The 14,679-nt window shown below is 40.9% G+C and overlaps 1 protein-coding gene across 7 annotated transcripts in view; it reads left to right on the forward strand.

Moving 5' to 3' along the window:
• The window catches only part of CYP2J2 (cytochrome P450 family 2 subfamily J member 2), a 120,291-nt gene that overhangs the window by 32,829 nt on the left and 72,783 nt on the right, over window positions 1-14,679 (forward strand). For 5 of the 7 annotated variants that reach the window (XR_012419537.1, XR_012419542.1, XM_045370039.3 and 2 more), the window contains exons 7-8: window positions 1,004-1,191; window positions 5,325-5,463. Coding sequence is in view for 5 of the 7 variants with exons in the window: in XM_045370039.3 (XP_045225974.1) it covers window positions 1,004-1,191; window positions 5,325-5,463 (327 nt within the window). In the remaining 2 variants the exon portion in view is untranslated. Of the gene's footprint in view, window positions 1-1,003; window positions 1,192-5,324; window positions 5,464-12,613; window positions 14,511-14,679 lie in introns of those variants that run through there. The other 2 variants (XM_045370041.3, XM_005543222.5) reach the window with 1 other exon arrangement.

The following is a 14,679-nucleotide window of genomic DNA, read 5'->3' on the forward strand; positions in this document are numbered from 1 at the left end:
TTTCCTCCAGTAGGAAGCGAAAGGGGGAAGGGAGCACATATCCTTTCTTTAAGAACTTGTTCCAAGGATTAAACATCACTTCTGCTTACATTCTATTAGTCAGAATTTAGTCATATGGTCACACTCAGTTACAATAGGACCTGGAAAATATATTCTTTAGCTGGGCAGTCAGGTCTCCAGCTAAAATCTCTATTACTCTAGAAAAAGAGAAAAGAGGTAAGACTGCTGCAGTTTCTCTCACTGGCTAGGTGAGCACTCAACCAGCGAAAGAAACTGGTAGCAGTCCTATCTGGTCACACAAATCTCAAAACATCAGTTCATGTAAATCTCAAAACATCCTTAAGATGAAGGTAGATTTATCCTCCCTCATCAAATAAGGAAACTGAGATTTAAAGAGTGTAAGTAACTTGAGGCATCAATGTTGTAGAGCAAGTTTGCAATCCGATGGGTCTTACCTCAGGGCCCGCTTTCCACTCTTACGTGTCTACCTGAGAAATTAGAGTCTGTAGATCTGCTAAGGGTTGAATATTTGGGCCCACCCCAGCCCTAATGTATATGTTGAAAGCTCATTCCCAGTGTGATGATATTAGGAGGTGGGGCCTTTGGGAGGTGATTAGCCTTCAGGAATGGGAGTAATACTGTTATGAAAGAGACTCCAGAGAGCTGCCTCATTCCTTCTACTATGTAAGGACACAGTGAGAAAGTGCCATTTGTATACCAGAAAGTGGGTCTTCACCAGACACCAAGGCTGCTGGGGTCTGATATGATGGAGTTTAGCCATGTTAATCCTGGTCATTCCATCCCATAGCCTAACCAGGCTCAAGGAGATTTACAGAGTTGGTAGTTTTCTGAATAAGCCTTTCAAAAAGTTACAAACCATTTTATTTCTTGCAACCTGGTCAGTAATTTAAATACAACAGATGAGATCTTGGAGACCACTCATACCTCTTTATAATAAAGCATAAAAGCTTAAAAAATAATAGAACCCTTCCCTCTTTACCAGAAAAAGTACAAGCTGAGATTGACAGAGTGATCGGCCAGGGGCAGCAGCCGAGCACAGCCGCCCGGGAGTCCATGCCCTACACCAATGCCGTCATCCATGAGGTGCAGAGGATGGGCAACATCGTCCCCCTGAACGTTCCCAGGGAAGCGACAGTTGATACTACTTTGGCTGGGTACCACCTGCCCAAGGTAACTAAGCATGCTTAGCCCCACATCTTCAAGCCCATCTTTTAGATGGGGTGAAAACCTGAACTTGAGAAGTGACATTTATTCTTGTCCTGAGGAGTCATTTAAATGGAAGAGAAAGATATCTTATACCTGATATGATACTAGATTTTCTCCATGTGTCAGCTAGATATAAATAGGTATTGTGGGGAGGGGAGCAGGAAGGATTCCTACGTTAAATATGTTTAGATAAAGACTGGCGTTTCTTTCCTGTGGTGCTTCTCAGTGTTTTGACCATGCTAATGTGCATTGTGAGTCTGCGGGCAGGCGACAGGCAGCAGTTCTAGGTCAGACTTTATCACAGAACAATCTTCTTTGTTTTGGTAGAACATCTCACCAGACTAGGGATCTGCCAAACTTTGAGAAATTCTGCTTCATGATCCTGGGGTTCTAGAATGCTGAAGTGTGAAAGGACATTTAAGACCACCTGGGACAACACCACATTTAATGCTGGTGTTTTTAACATAATATCCCCACAGGCATTTTTCCAGTTTTTTCTTATAGTCCTGTGATGTATTATTAATTAATTAATTAATTTATTTATTTATTTATTTATTTGACACAGAGTTTCGCTCTGTTGCTCCCAAGTAGCTGGGACTACAGGCATGCACCACTATGTCCAGCAAATTTTTGTATTTTTAGTAGAGATGGGGTTTTACCATGTTGGCTGGTTAGGATGGTCTCGATCTCTTGACATCATGATCCACCCGCCTCGGCCTCCTAAAGTGCTGGGATTACACGTGTGAGCCACCACGTCCAGCAGATGTATAATTTATTATCTTATAAGGAAGCCAATCTAAGCATGTGCAATATTCATTACTGGAAAGGGAAAGAAAGGCGCGAACATGTATTAAGCAATGATTATGTGTTGTGAACAATGTGGCCTCTTTCAAAATGTCTTACTCAATTCTCAGAGTAAGTTTATTCAAAAGAAGCTTGTTATTTCCATGTTATGGATTGAGAAGTAGAGGCTCAGAAAAATTAGGTTTGCATGAGATCTCTCAACTATGAAGAGTTGGGATCTGGAAGCAGATTTGTTTTGTTTTTTTGTATGACACCATTCTCCCTTCATAGGAGGTGCTTTGCGTCCACTTTAAAAGCGTCTCCCTGTTATTTTTTCATTTGCTCTCGGTTAGATTCCCTGTACTCACAAGTGGAACTCTTTCTTTCTTTTTCTTTCAACTTTTGTATTAGATTCAGGCAGTATATGTGTAAGTTTGTTACAAGGGTACATTTCATGATGCTGAAGTTTGGAGTATGATTGAACCATTACCCAGGTGACTGGCATAGTATCCAGTTGGTAGTTTTTCAACCCTTGCTCCCCTCTCTCCTCCAGTAGTCTCCAGTGTCTATTGTTCCTATCTTTATGTACGTGTCTATCCAATGTTTAGCTACCCTTATAAGTAAGAACATGCAGTATTTCATTTTCTGCTTCTGCAACAAACAGAATTCTGATGTCACTCCACCCGCCATGCTTAGGATCTCTACAGACAGCTATCATGTGCCCTCTAGTGCCCTCTCCCCACATTGCATGTTTTCAGTTCCTTTCCTTGCTTTCTAACCACTTTGGTCAGCCTCTGTGAATCTATTCCAGTTTGTCTAAGTACCTCTGAGTGTGTTATACCTGGGGAAAATCTCAAGAAGTAGAATCAGAAGAGCTTACCCATTGGACATTGCTTGGTTACTATCCCTGCAGAGCCAGGAAAAGCAGCTGTTACATTTGCTATTTCCTTACTGATTGGCCATCTAGTGGATAAAGGCTGAGGTCTAAATTCCCCAGGTGCTGTTTGCATTTTTCTAGCAATTTATTTAACTCAAGGAAACCAGCTCGGCTCAACAGACTTCTGCCACTGATTTTTGTCAGCTTTAATAATCATCTTGGGAACTGACAAATTGAAATAACCGTGTGTTACACAGTCTACAAGCTATGTCTTTGACATCAAATAGACCTAGTTCAAATCATGGCTCTACCTCTTCCCACTGTCTGACTCTGGGCCCATTATTTTACCTCTCATAGCTTCAATTTCTTCATCTGAAAAAATGCATTTAAACCTACTTTACAAGATCCACGTGGAGGTAAAATGAGATCATGCATGTAGGGTATTTAACTTAGTACTTAGTACAGAAAGTGCTTAAAATAGCAGTTATTGGCTGGGCGTGGTGGCTCACGCCTATAATCCCAGCACTTTGGGAGGCTGAGGCAGGTGAATCACCTGAGGTCAGGAGCAAGACCAGCCTGGCCAACATGGTGAAACCCATCTCTACTAAACATATAAAAACTAGCCAGGTATGGTGGTGGGTGCTTGTAATCCCAGCTACTTGGGAGACTGAGGCAGGATAATTGCTTGAACCCAGGAGACGGAGATTGCAGTGAGCCGACACAGTGCCACTGTACTCCAGCCTCGGTGACAGAGTGAGATTCTGTCTCAAAAAAAAAAAAAAAAAAGGCTGAGCACAGTGGCTCATGCCTGTAATCTCAGTACTTTGGGAGGCCAAGGCAGGCGGATCACGAGATAGGAGACCGAGACTATCCTGGCTAACACAGTGAAACCCCATCTCTACTAAAAATTCAAAAAAATTAGCTGGGTGTGGTGGTGATGCCTGTAGTCCCAGCTACTCAGGAGGCTGAGGCAGAGAATGGCCTGAACTGGGGAGATGGAGCTTGCAGTGAGTGAGCTGAGATTGCGCCACTGCACTCCAGCCTGGGCGACAGAGCTAGACTCCGTCTCAAAAAAAAAAAGAAAAAGAAAAAGAAAGAAAGAAATAGTTATACTAATATTGAAAATTAATGATTTAAAGTCCTTGAATTAATATTATATTAATATGTTAATATTTGAATGAATTCAACAAACACTACATACCTGAAATGCTCAGGTCTGGCAAAACAACCCTGAGAAAATTAATCGTGCAAGTACATATTTAGAAACATGATAACTGCCCAAAGGAAAAAACTCACTGTGGTCTTTAAAAACACAGACTAGCAGGAGTGGTCAGGGAAGGCTTCCAAAAGCAAGTGATGTTTGAGGATTAATGGATCATTAAGAGTTAGCTTGATGACAAAGTGGGGAAGAAGAACATTCCTGGCAAGGCAAGTAGTATTTAAAAAGGGTATTGAACTAAGTAGGAACACGGCATGTTTGAGAAACTGAAAGAAGAGCCCTGTAGTGGGAGTGCAGGCAGAGGGGGAGAGTGGCCCAGACTGGGACCAGGTGATGAGTCTTTGCCCTGAGAGCAATGGGTAACTACTGAAGTGTGTCAAGTCCTAGGTATGAGCAGTGGAGGCTGTGGGAGTGGGGAGTGACATGACTAAATCATGCTGGAAGCTCACTCTCTTCCAGAGTCTGAAGCAGATTGAAAGGGGCGACAGGATTTGGGGTATAGTTAGGAAACTGTAACAGGGGTCCAGGCAAGCCGGAAAGAAGTCTGGACTAAGTGGGCATGGTGGACATGGAATGGAGGTGAAAGTAACATTGACCAATCTCGTTGATGGGTTGGATAAAGGCAGAGTAAAGGAAAAGCTCCCTCTGGGAACTCCTGTGTTTCTTAATATATACCTGGGTGGACAGGGGCTCCTTTCATGGGTCTGCCTGATTCTATTACTAAACCTACTGTGGGGAGTGGGGTACCGTGTACTAGACATTGGAGGAAAGAGAATGGCGAAGCCAAGATGAATGAGATGTCTTTTACCTTTGTAGAGCCGCCATCGTTATAGCTTCACTGAGCAGCTGGGTTGGTTTTGGTACACTGCAGACTGACTGTTGGATTATTCTCTCATCAGTGTATTCATGTCCCCTCCCTCCGAGACCTACCTAAACTGACCTGTCCCTGTAAGGAAGATCCATCCTGCACTCAAGAGTAGCCAAACATCCCTGTTAAAATTCCCAGCAGGGAAATCCAATCTAATTTGTAGGCTGTCCCAGACAAAGAGGAGGGTCCTGGGTTGGGGGACACAGGAGACCGTGTACCGCAGTTGGGGAGGGTGGGGCAGTTCAGAGTATGTTCAGCCTCCGGCATGGAAGCCCGAGGATGACCACCCTCTGCATTGGTGTGCTTTTTCATGGGTCAAGCCTTGCCTGAGTCTCTGCTGCTTTCTCTAGGGGACCATGATCCTGACCAATTTGACGGCGCTGCACAGGGACCCCACAGAGTGGGCCACCCCTGACACGTTCAATCCAGAGCATTTTCTGGAGAATGGACAGTTTAAGAAAAGAGAAGCCTTTCTACCCTTCTCAATAGGTAAGTTGTAATAAACAGGCATATGGGAGTCCAGGGCCCCTCTCCCAACGCTCCCCTGCTCTCTCCCTGTATTCCCTTGCTTTCATTGGAACATCTCCAGACAGCCTGGCCAGTGCAACTCACTCCATCTTGCTGTAGGGGTCAGCCCTGGGATTTCCAGGGCTGGGCGTTGCTTCAGCCTGCCCTTATTTCCTAAGCCCTCCATTGCCTCTGCTGGAGATTTCAGCTTTCCTGTGTTCTGTCCTCTGGAACACTGGGGACAGAGACCCAGACTCCACTTCCAGCTCACAAAGAGGATTGGGTGCTGCTTTTTGTTTGTTTGCTTTTTGTTTTTTGTTTTTTTGAGACGTAGTTTCACTCTTGTTGCTCAAGGCTGGAATGCGATGGCGTGATCTCAGCTCACTACAACTCTGTCTCTCATGTTCAAGTGATTCTCCTGCCTCAGCCTCCCAAGTAGCTGGGATTACAGGCATGCGCCACCATGCCAGGCTAATTTTTTGTATTTTTAGTAGAGACAAGGTTTCACCATGTTGGCCAGGCTGGTCTCGAAGTCCTGACCTCAGGTGATCCACCCACCTCGGCCTCCCAAAGTGTTGGGATTACAGGCATGAGCCACTGCACCCGGTGGAGTGCTGCCATCTTTACTAAATTCTAAAATGTCCTCAGTTCTTTTTAAGGACTGCCCACTCACAGAGAAATAGAGCTGATCTATAATAAGGAGATAGAGAGGGACAAGGGGAAGGAGAAACTTATTTGCCACATGTGCATCAGTCAGTGGCTTCACTAGATTGGATTCTACTCTCTAAGTACGCCCTCGAAAAGGCTCTTTGGCCTTTGTAATTTTAATTCATTTTTTAAAATCTAATTAATACATTTATATAATGTGTAACTTGAAAATTAAGAAAGAAGAGGCAGTGAAAACTCTCTTTTTTCTCCTGTTTTTAAGATAACCAGGTCCAAAAATATATTTTTAACTCATGACATTGAAAAATCAATAACAAAAATTCTTAGTATGTTCCAGGTTTTGAGTTAGATATGTTGCATAGTTTATTTCAAATAATTTCACAATTCTTTAGTTCCATCATATTTACTGAGCATCTATTATGTGTCAAGCATTCAGCCCTGGTGATATTACAATGAATGAGTGAAACAGAAAACAAAACAAAACAAAACTGCTCCTATGGTGCATATGTTCTAGTGTAATCATATAAAGTTTATGTTACTGTAACCACTTTTTAGTGATGAGGAAGCTGAAGCTTAACCCAGTATAGAAACTGAAGTCATAAAACTCACGTGGCAGAGCTAGGATCAGTGTCGATCGCATTTATCAAAAACTAAAATGTGCTTTCTTCCTAACACTCTCTACTGAAAATAAATGCTACACAGACTTACCCTGTGGAATGCATGATAGTTTTCTTATTGTTAATTTAAAATACGTATTGATGTTCTGAGACAACATCATTTTGCTGAGGATGACCCTAAGGCTCAGAAAGGACAGAAACAGAATGACCCATGTTGGTATGACTCCGAAGCCCATGCTCTCCCACTGTGCTGTCTTGCCTTAGATGTCTCTGGGCTGATTCTGACGATCAATGCTGTCTTTGTCTTTCTTCATCTGATTCTGTCACCTCTGCTCACATTGGACAATTCACTTCGAATGTGAAAGCTGATATAAGATGTAGGAATATCTTCCAGTCTTCCTGTCTACGATAGTTTCAAATTTTGTATTATAGCACAAAGTTTCAGCTATTATGTTCCAATTATTATAATTAATTATTCCTGTTCTTTGACTCTTGCACAACATCCATGTGGAAATGCTAGAAATGTGACCTTCTCTGCATTCCACAAAAATGCTTCACCTCATGTCATCTGCAACTGTGATGAGAGGAATCTTACTAGAAGGCCATGGCTTTAAAAGGAAAAAGGATACTCTGGGCTAAGCGATGCCTGGATATCTTTTCTTCATATCACAAGCCTCTTTCTCAGAGTTGCTTCATGTCTCCTGTTTTTAAAAAATTATCTTATCTGAATTAGCAGTAGTCTTTTTAAAAACTATACGCAGTGACTCACTGCTGCTTTGCTATTGAGAGTTGTATTGCACCCTCTTAGAGACTTCATTTGCAAGAAAATTGTCTAATTTAATCCTTACAACAGCCCAGTTATTAATAGGCAGGAAATGGATTGGGATCTCTTTTTAATTTAAGATAACTAAAAATAAGAGAGAGTTGTTTCTTATCCAAGATCATATGCTCAAGGAATTTGCAGAACAGGACCTAAAACCCAAGTTTTTTTTTTTTTTTTTTTTTTTTTTTTTTTTTTTTTTTTTTTTTTTTTTTTTTTTTTTTTTTTTTTTTTTTTGAGACTACAGGCGCCCACCACCTCGCCCGGCTAGTTTTTTGTATTTTTCAGTAGAGACGGGGTTTCACCATATTAGCCAGGATGATCTCGATCTCCTGACCTCGTGATCCGCCCGTCTCGGCCTCCCAAAGTGCTGGGATTACAGGCTTGAGCCACCGCGCCCGGCCTAAAACCCAAGTTTTTATACTTCTAGTCTAGTGTTCTCTCTAGTAAGACTAGAATGTAGCTTACTTAAAGTCCTCTCTACTTTAAGATTCACTAATTTCATAACACATGCATCAGTTAGCATATTGCTACATAACAAACAGTTCAAAACTCTGCAGCTTAAAACAGTAAGCATGAATTATTGCTCACAAGTCTATAAGTCAGATATGTGGCTCTGCCAATCTTGGCTCGGCCCCCCCTTGGTCTCTCTGATCTTGACTAGAGGTCAGCAGGCTGATGGCTGATCTAGGATATCTTCATTTGGGACAGTGATGCCCTTCTCACATTATCCCTCATCCTCCAGCAAGCTGCCCTGGCTTAGTCACATGGTGGTGATAAGGTCAAAAGAGGGAGAATGGAAGTACACAGGCCTCTTAAGGTCCGGACTGGGAACCGACACTTCCATTGCATTATGTTGGCCAATGCCAGTCATGAGGCCAGCCCCAGTTTAAGGGGAGGGGATATTACTACAGTTTTTAATGGGAAGAGCTATGACATCACATTACAAATGATGTGGATCCAAGAAGAGGGGGAAATTGAGGCTGCTTTGTTCTTACCATCTCTTTTTCTGAGAAGAATGAAATTCATAGAAGGCAAGCAATGTATCTGGGATGTCCCACAGAAGATGTGATAGGATGAGGACCAGTTAAATGGATCAGGAGATAGAAATCTGAAGAATCCAAAGGGTTAACAAAACATCAACACAACTGTCTTTTTAATCACATGCCCACTCTTGGCACACAGTTGCTTTTCCTTGCTGTTCCTTTACTCTTGGTAAAGAGTCTTCTAGAGGACTCTTCCGAAGTCCTCACTTTACAAGATGTAACAGCTTCTAAAGTATGCATAATCAGGACAGGTTTCAAAGTTTTACCGCAAATTTATATTTACTTTTCCTCATTTAAATGCTTCCTGTTTGATCCATCAAAGCAGGAAGCAACTTCATGAAATACATGAACCCAGTTCCTCTCTTTCCAGTTAAAATCTTTAGATTCTAGGAGATAGGGCTGGAAAGAAATTTGCCAAAAATGTAGGTCAATTCTCTCATTTTACTACTGAGGTAACTGGCCTGTTTGGTTAGTGATAGTTTGTGGAAGCACCAGGGATGGGAGCCAAGTTTCCTTTCTTCCAGGCATGGAAGAATTAAGAATTAAGGTGTTAAGTTTGACACCTAACAGTCCTAGTTTTCATGCTTTTAAAAGCAAATTCATACTTGCCATTACATTGGGATCCTTGCCTAGCCATGCAACATAGTTAGGAGAGAATTTATTTCATGCATTTGACAAATGAGATAAGTTTAGGTTTGCGAGAATGAATGGTTTACTAATAGTCACACAGTTGGTTACTGATGAAGCCAGTTCTTTAATCCTGGTTCCTGACTTGCTAGGTACAGTTTGTCATGATATATGGATTCTTTTAGGAGAATCTTGGGTATATTTACAATAAACTGATTTGGTATCATTTTAACCTGTTGCTAATTGTACTATTTGTGATGGATAAAGAGATAAAGGTGAGGGGAACAGAGATGAATTAGACACACACTGGTGGGAAACACAGGCACAAATAATATAATAATGACATAACCATGAAGCACGTTTGCCTTTACTAAGCACTTTTGCATATATGATCTAACTTTACTTCCTTAACAACCTGTTACAGACAGAGGACAAAACTTAGGCATGCATACATTTCCAAGAATATTAAATTACATGGGAAAATACAAAGCAGTAAAAGCAGCATATAGAATTGACTACAAGGAATCATATTTGTTATGATGTACAAAGACTCTCCACAAGGACAATGAAGAAATATGTTAAAATGTTGACAATGGTTTTGTCTAGATTATGGGGTTACAAACATTTTTTATACTTTATACTTTTCTTTGTCATGCTTTTTTAAATTATTGCTGTGAATACGTATTACTTAGGGAGAAAGTAAGCTATTAAAAATGCACACAATAGAAATGGCAGTAGTGACTTGTGTAGGGTAATGTAGCCCAAGTGGGGCGAGGAGGACATTCACACAGGGGAGGGGGTGGTGGAAGCTGAGAGCTGGTCTCAGAGCACAAATGGTATGAGGTGGAATCTGCACAGGGTGGCTGTGGCAGTGATGAGGGGTAAGTTATATACAAGGGATACTGATCCAATAAATAAATATATTGAGGATAATGAGAGGAAGTTGCAAATAAAGAAAGGGAGAAAATCAAACTTTGTGGTGTTGGATTGGAATCTGAGGTAATCTATAATGAACTCAGATTTTCAATAGATGAGTCAATAAATATAGAAATGTAGATTAAATATGGGTGTGTGTGTGTGTGTGTGCGCATGTATATATATATAATGTATACACACACAGTTTTGGACATATACCCACATTATATACATACATATATTCCCTAGCTCTGGCCACCGATATGAGCGAGGGGCAGCAATATCTGGAGAGCAATGAGCATGCCTAATGCCCAGATCTTGATTTCTACATATTATTATCCACTGAAAGAAACCAGGACTTTTGGAAAAAAATGACTGATTCCAGGGCTGGGAAAGGGAAAGTATAAGATCAACCTGGAATAGATTGTTGTGCCAAAAGTCAGGAAGTGACAGGTTGAATGGGCGTCTAATGGTCAAATCTGGAATATTTTGAGCATCAGAACAAGTAATGATAGTAACAGATTATAACCCTTTGAATAAAAACAGGAATCCCATGACTCCAACTGATATCAATAAATGAGTGAATAAATAAATGGGGAGGGGAGCAAGCATTTCCTTTAGTAGAGTGCTAACTAATAAATGTGGAAGAAATGACAGAATTTTAAAAATCACAATTTGATAGCTATCAGCAATTAATAATATGGTCAAGAAATAGCAGTGGAAAAGAGTGGATCACAGTTTAATGAGAATGGTTTGTTGACATTGTCTCGAAGTACTTATTAGTTACAGAGAAAAAGAATAATTTTACAAGAGAACTTGGCAGACACCACCTTAATCAAGTGATTACCAATAATGTCACACATCAAAATTGTACAGCACTTGCTAGGATAAAAAGAGAAGAACACAGTATCACTTTGGTGATATTCCTACCAAAACTGCAAAACTTCACAGCCTGAATCCAATCATGAGACAGCATGAGAGGCATTTACAAAACAACTGCTGGTCTGTAATCTTTAAAAAGGCCAGTGCCATGAAAGTTGTATAAAGAGTGAGGACTTATTCCAGACTGAAGAACTAAGGTGACATGACAGCTAAATGCAGACCGTGATCCTGTACTGGCTGTACTGGACCCTTTTCTAATGAAGGACATTGGGACAGCTGGTAACCCTGAATGAGACCTCAGGAGAAGATGTTGGTCATTCATCAGTGTTAATTTCCTGGCTTGGATGGTTGCATTTTGATTATGTTGGAGAATGTCCTTCTTTTTAGAAAATACATACTGAAGATTTCATGGGTAATGTAGACGATGTACTCCCAAACAATTCAGGAGAGCCAGGTTCTTTGTCTTATCTCTCCAAGTTTTTTGTACATTTGAAATTATTTCAGAATAAAAGGTACATTATGGAAAGTATCACAGTAAAGAATTGTAATATACAGAAAGCTGTTTGAGTAATGCTACCACCCAAAAGGTTTTCTTTAAAGGTCATCTTTTAAATTGCATTCTTCTGTTTTTTTGAGAATTAACCAGATCCAGTTAATAATAAGCAATTGTACAGCTGTTTATTATTACCTAGGTGACATGTTAAAATACTTTGTTTTGAGGTATAAATTATTAAATTATTTGGCCTATTGGGATTCAGCATGTAGCTCACACAGTATATAAAGTTCTCATCTTAAACACGTATTCATTTTCACTAATATGCACACGTACATTTTCACGGATGCCTAGAGAGGTTAATTTGCCCCCAATCATGTGGCTAAGAGGTAGGAGAAGCTGAATTGAATCTCTGTCCTTCTGCCTCCAGTTCATGCACACATAAGAGGGAGTGGGATGAGGTCAGGACAGTGTTAGGTATCAGCTGTGGAGACCAGGACCCAGCCTTGGATCACACTTTAGAAGAAATGGGAAGGGAAAGGGCCTGCAAAGGGAAAGAGCCACTGTGCATAAAAAGAACCACTGAAGGACGAAGGCCAAAGCAGTCACAATATAGAGGGCCACCCATGCCAGAAGGCCCCTATGATTAAGGACGAAAAGTGGCACAGGGAAAAGATGACTTATACCTTAGGAACTCTGCTCTGACATTTAATTCCTTGTATTTTCAACAATTTTTGTAGGGATTGAAAAAGTTAACATATTTGGTTGTTTTTGTTGTCTTTTTTTGTCATGTTTGTTAAATTCTTTTTTTAAAGCTCTTAGGCTAAACACCCCCTTTCTAGGTCAGCCCTGACAGCATTTGACTTTGTGTTCCTGGACTTCTGCTTTCTATGCATTGATGAACCCAAGTGGTTGTCAGACTTAAATAAGCTGCTGGCCATAACACCCTGGGGCCTACAGGCCCTTCCTCTGCTCCAGTTTTTTGGGATATGATTGAGGACATCTATCTCTGCTAGGCACAAATGCCACCTGAGAAGATAACCCATCTTTTGATTTTGTCTTACAGGAAAGCGGGCATGCCTCGGAGAACAGTTGGCCAGGACTGAGCTGTTTATTTTCTTCACTTCCCTTGTGCAAAAATTTACCTTCAGGCCCCCAAACAATGAGAAGCTGAGCCTGAAGTTTAGAATGGGCATCACTATTTCCCCAGTCAGTCACCACCTCTGCGCTGTTCCTCGGGTGTGATTTTGCTAAGAAAGAAAGGGGCTTTTTAATGATTGCAATTCTAACTGGTGTGAGATGGTATCTCATTGTGGTTTTGATTTGCATTTCTCTGATGGCAAGTGATAATGAGCATTTTTTCATGTGTCTGCTGGCTGCATAAATGTCTTCTTTTGAGAAGTGTCTGTTCATGTCTTTTGCCCACTTTTTGATGGGGTCGTTTGTTTTTTTCTTGTAAATTTGTTTGACCTCTTTGTAGGTTCTGGATAGTAGCCCTTTGTCAGATGAGTAGATTGCAAAAATGTTCTCCCATTCTGTAGGTTGCCTGTTCACTCTGATGGTAGTTTCTTTTGCTGTGCAGAAGCTCTTTAGTTTAATTAGATCCCATTGTCAATTTTCGCTTTTGTTGCCATTGCTTTTGGTGTTTTAGACACGAAGTCCTTGTCCATGCTGATGTTCTGAATGGTATTGCCTAAGTTTTCTTCTAGGGTTTTTATAGTTTTCGGTCTAACATTTAAGTCTCTAATCTATCTTGAATTAATTTTTGTATAAGGTGTAAGGAAGGGATCCAGTTTCAGCTTTCTACATATGGCTAGCCAGTTTTCCCAGCACCATTTATTAAATAGGGAATCCTTTCCCCATTTCTTGTTTTTGTCAGGTTTGTCAAAGATCAGATGATTGTAGATGTGTGGTATTATTTCTGAGGGCTCTGTTCTGTTCCATTGGTCTATATCTCTGTTTTGGTACAGTACCATGCTGTTTTGGTTACTGTAGCCTTGTAGTATAGTTTGAAGTCAGGTAGTGTGATGCCTCCAACTTTGTTCCTTTGGTTTAGGATTGTCTTGGCAATGCGGGCTCTTTTTTGGTTCCATATGAACTTTAAAGTAGTTTTTTCCAATTCTGTGAAGAAAGTCATTGGTAGCTTAATGGGGATGGCATTGAACCTATAAATTACCTTGGGCAATATGGCCATTTTCACGATATTGATTCTTCCTCTCTATGAGCATGGAATGTTCTTCCATTTGTTTGTGTCCTCTTTTATTTCACTGAGCAGATTAAAAAGTCAGGAAACAACAGGTGCTGGAGAGGATATGGAGAAATAGGAACACTTTTACACTGTTGGTGGGACTGTAAACTAGTTCAACCATTGTGGAAGACAGTGTGGTGATTCCTCAAGGATCTAGAACTAGAAATACCATTTGACCCAGCCATCCCATTACTGGGTATATACCCAAAGGATTATAAATCATGCTGCTATAAAGACACATGCACACGTATGTTTATTGCGGCACTATTCACAATAGCAAAGACTTGGAATCAACCCAAATGTCCATCGATGACAGACTGGATTTAAAAAAATGTGGCACATATACACCATGGAATACTATGCAGCCATAAAAAAGGATGAGTTCATGTTCTCTAGTGACATGGATGCACCTGGAAACCATCATTCTCAGCAAACTATCGCAAGAACAGAAAACCAAACACTGCATGTTATCACTCATAGGTGGGAACTGAACAATGAGAACACTTGGACACAGTAAGGGGAACATCACACACTGGGTCCTGTCGTGGGGTGGGGGGAGTGGGGAGGGATAGCATTAGGAGATATACCCAATGTAAATGATGATTTAATGGGTGCAGCACACCAACATGGCACATGTATATATACATAACAAACCTGCACGTTGTGCACATGTACCCTAGAACTTAAAGTATAATAAAAAAGAAGAAAGAAGAAAGGAAGGAAGGAAGGAAGGAAGGAAGGAAGGAAGGAAGGAAGGAAGGAAGGAAGGAAGGAAGGAAGAAAGGGAGGGAGGGAGGGAGGGAAGGAAGGAGGGGAAAGAAAAGAAAGAAAGAAAGAAAGAAAGAAAGAAAGAAAGAAAGAAAGAAAGAAAGAAAGAAAGAAAG

The sequence above is a fragment of the Macaca fascicularis genome, chromosome 1 (genome assembly GCF_037993035.2).
Source record: "Macaca fascicularis isolate 582-1 chromosome 1, T2T-MFA8v1.1".
Lineage (NCBI taxonomy): Eukaryota > Metazoa > Chordata > Mammalia > Primates > Cercopithecidae > Macaca > Macaca fascicularis.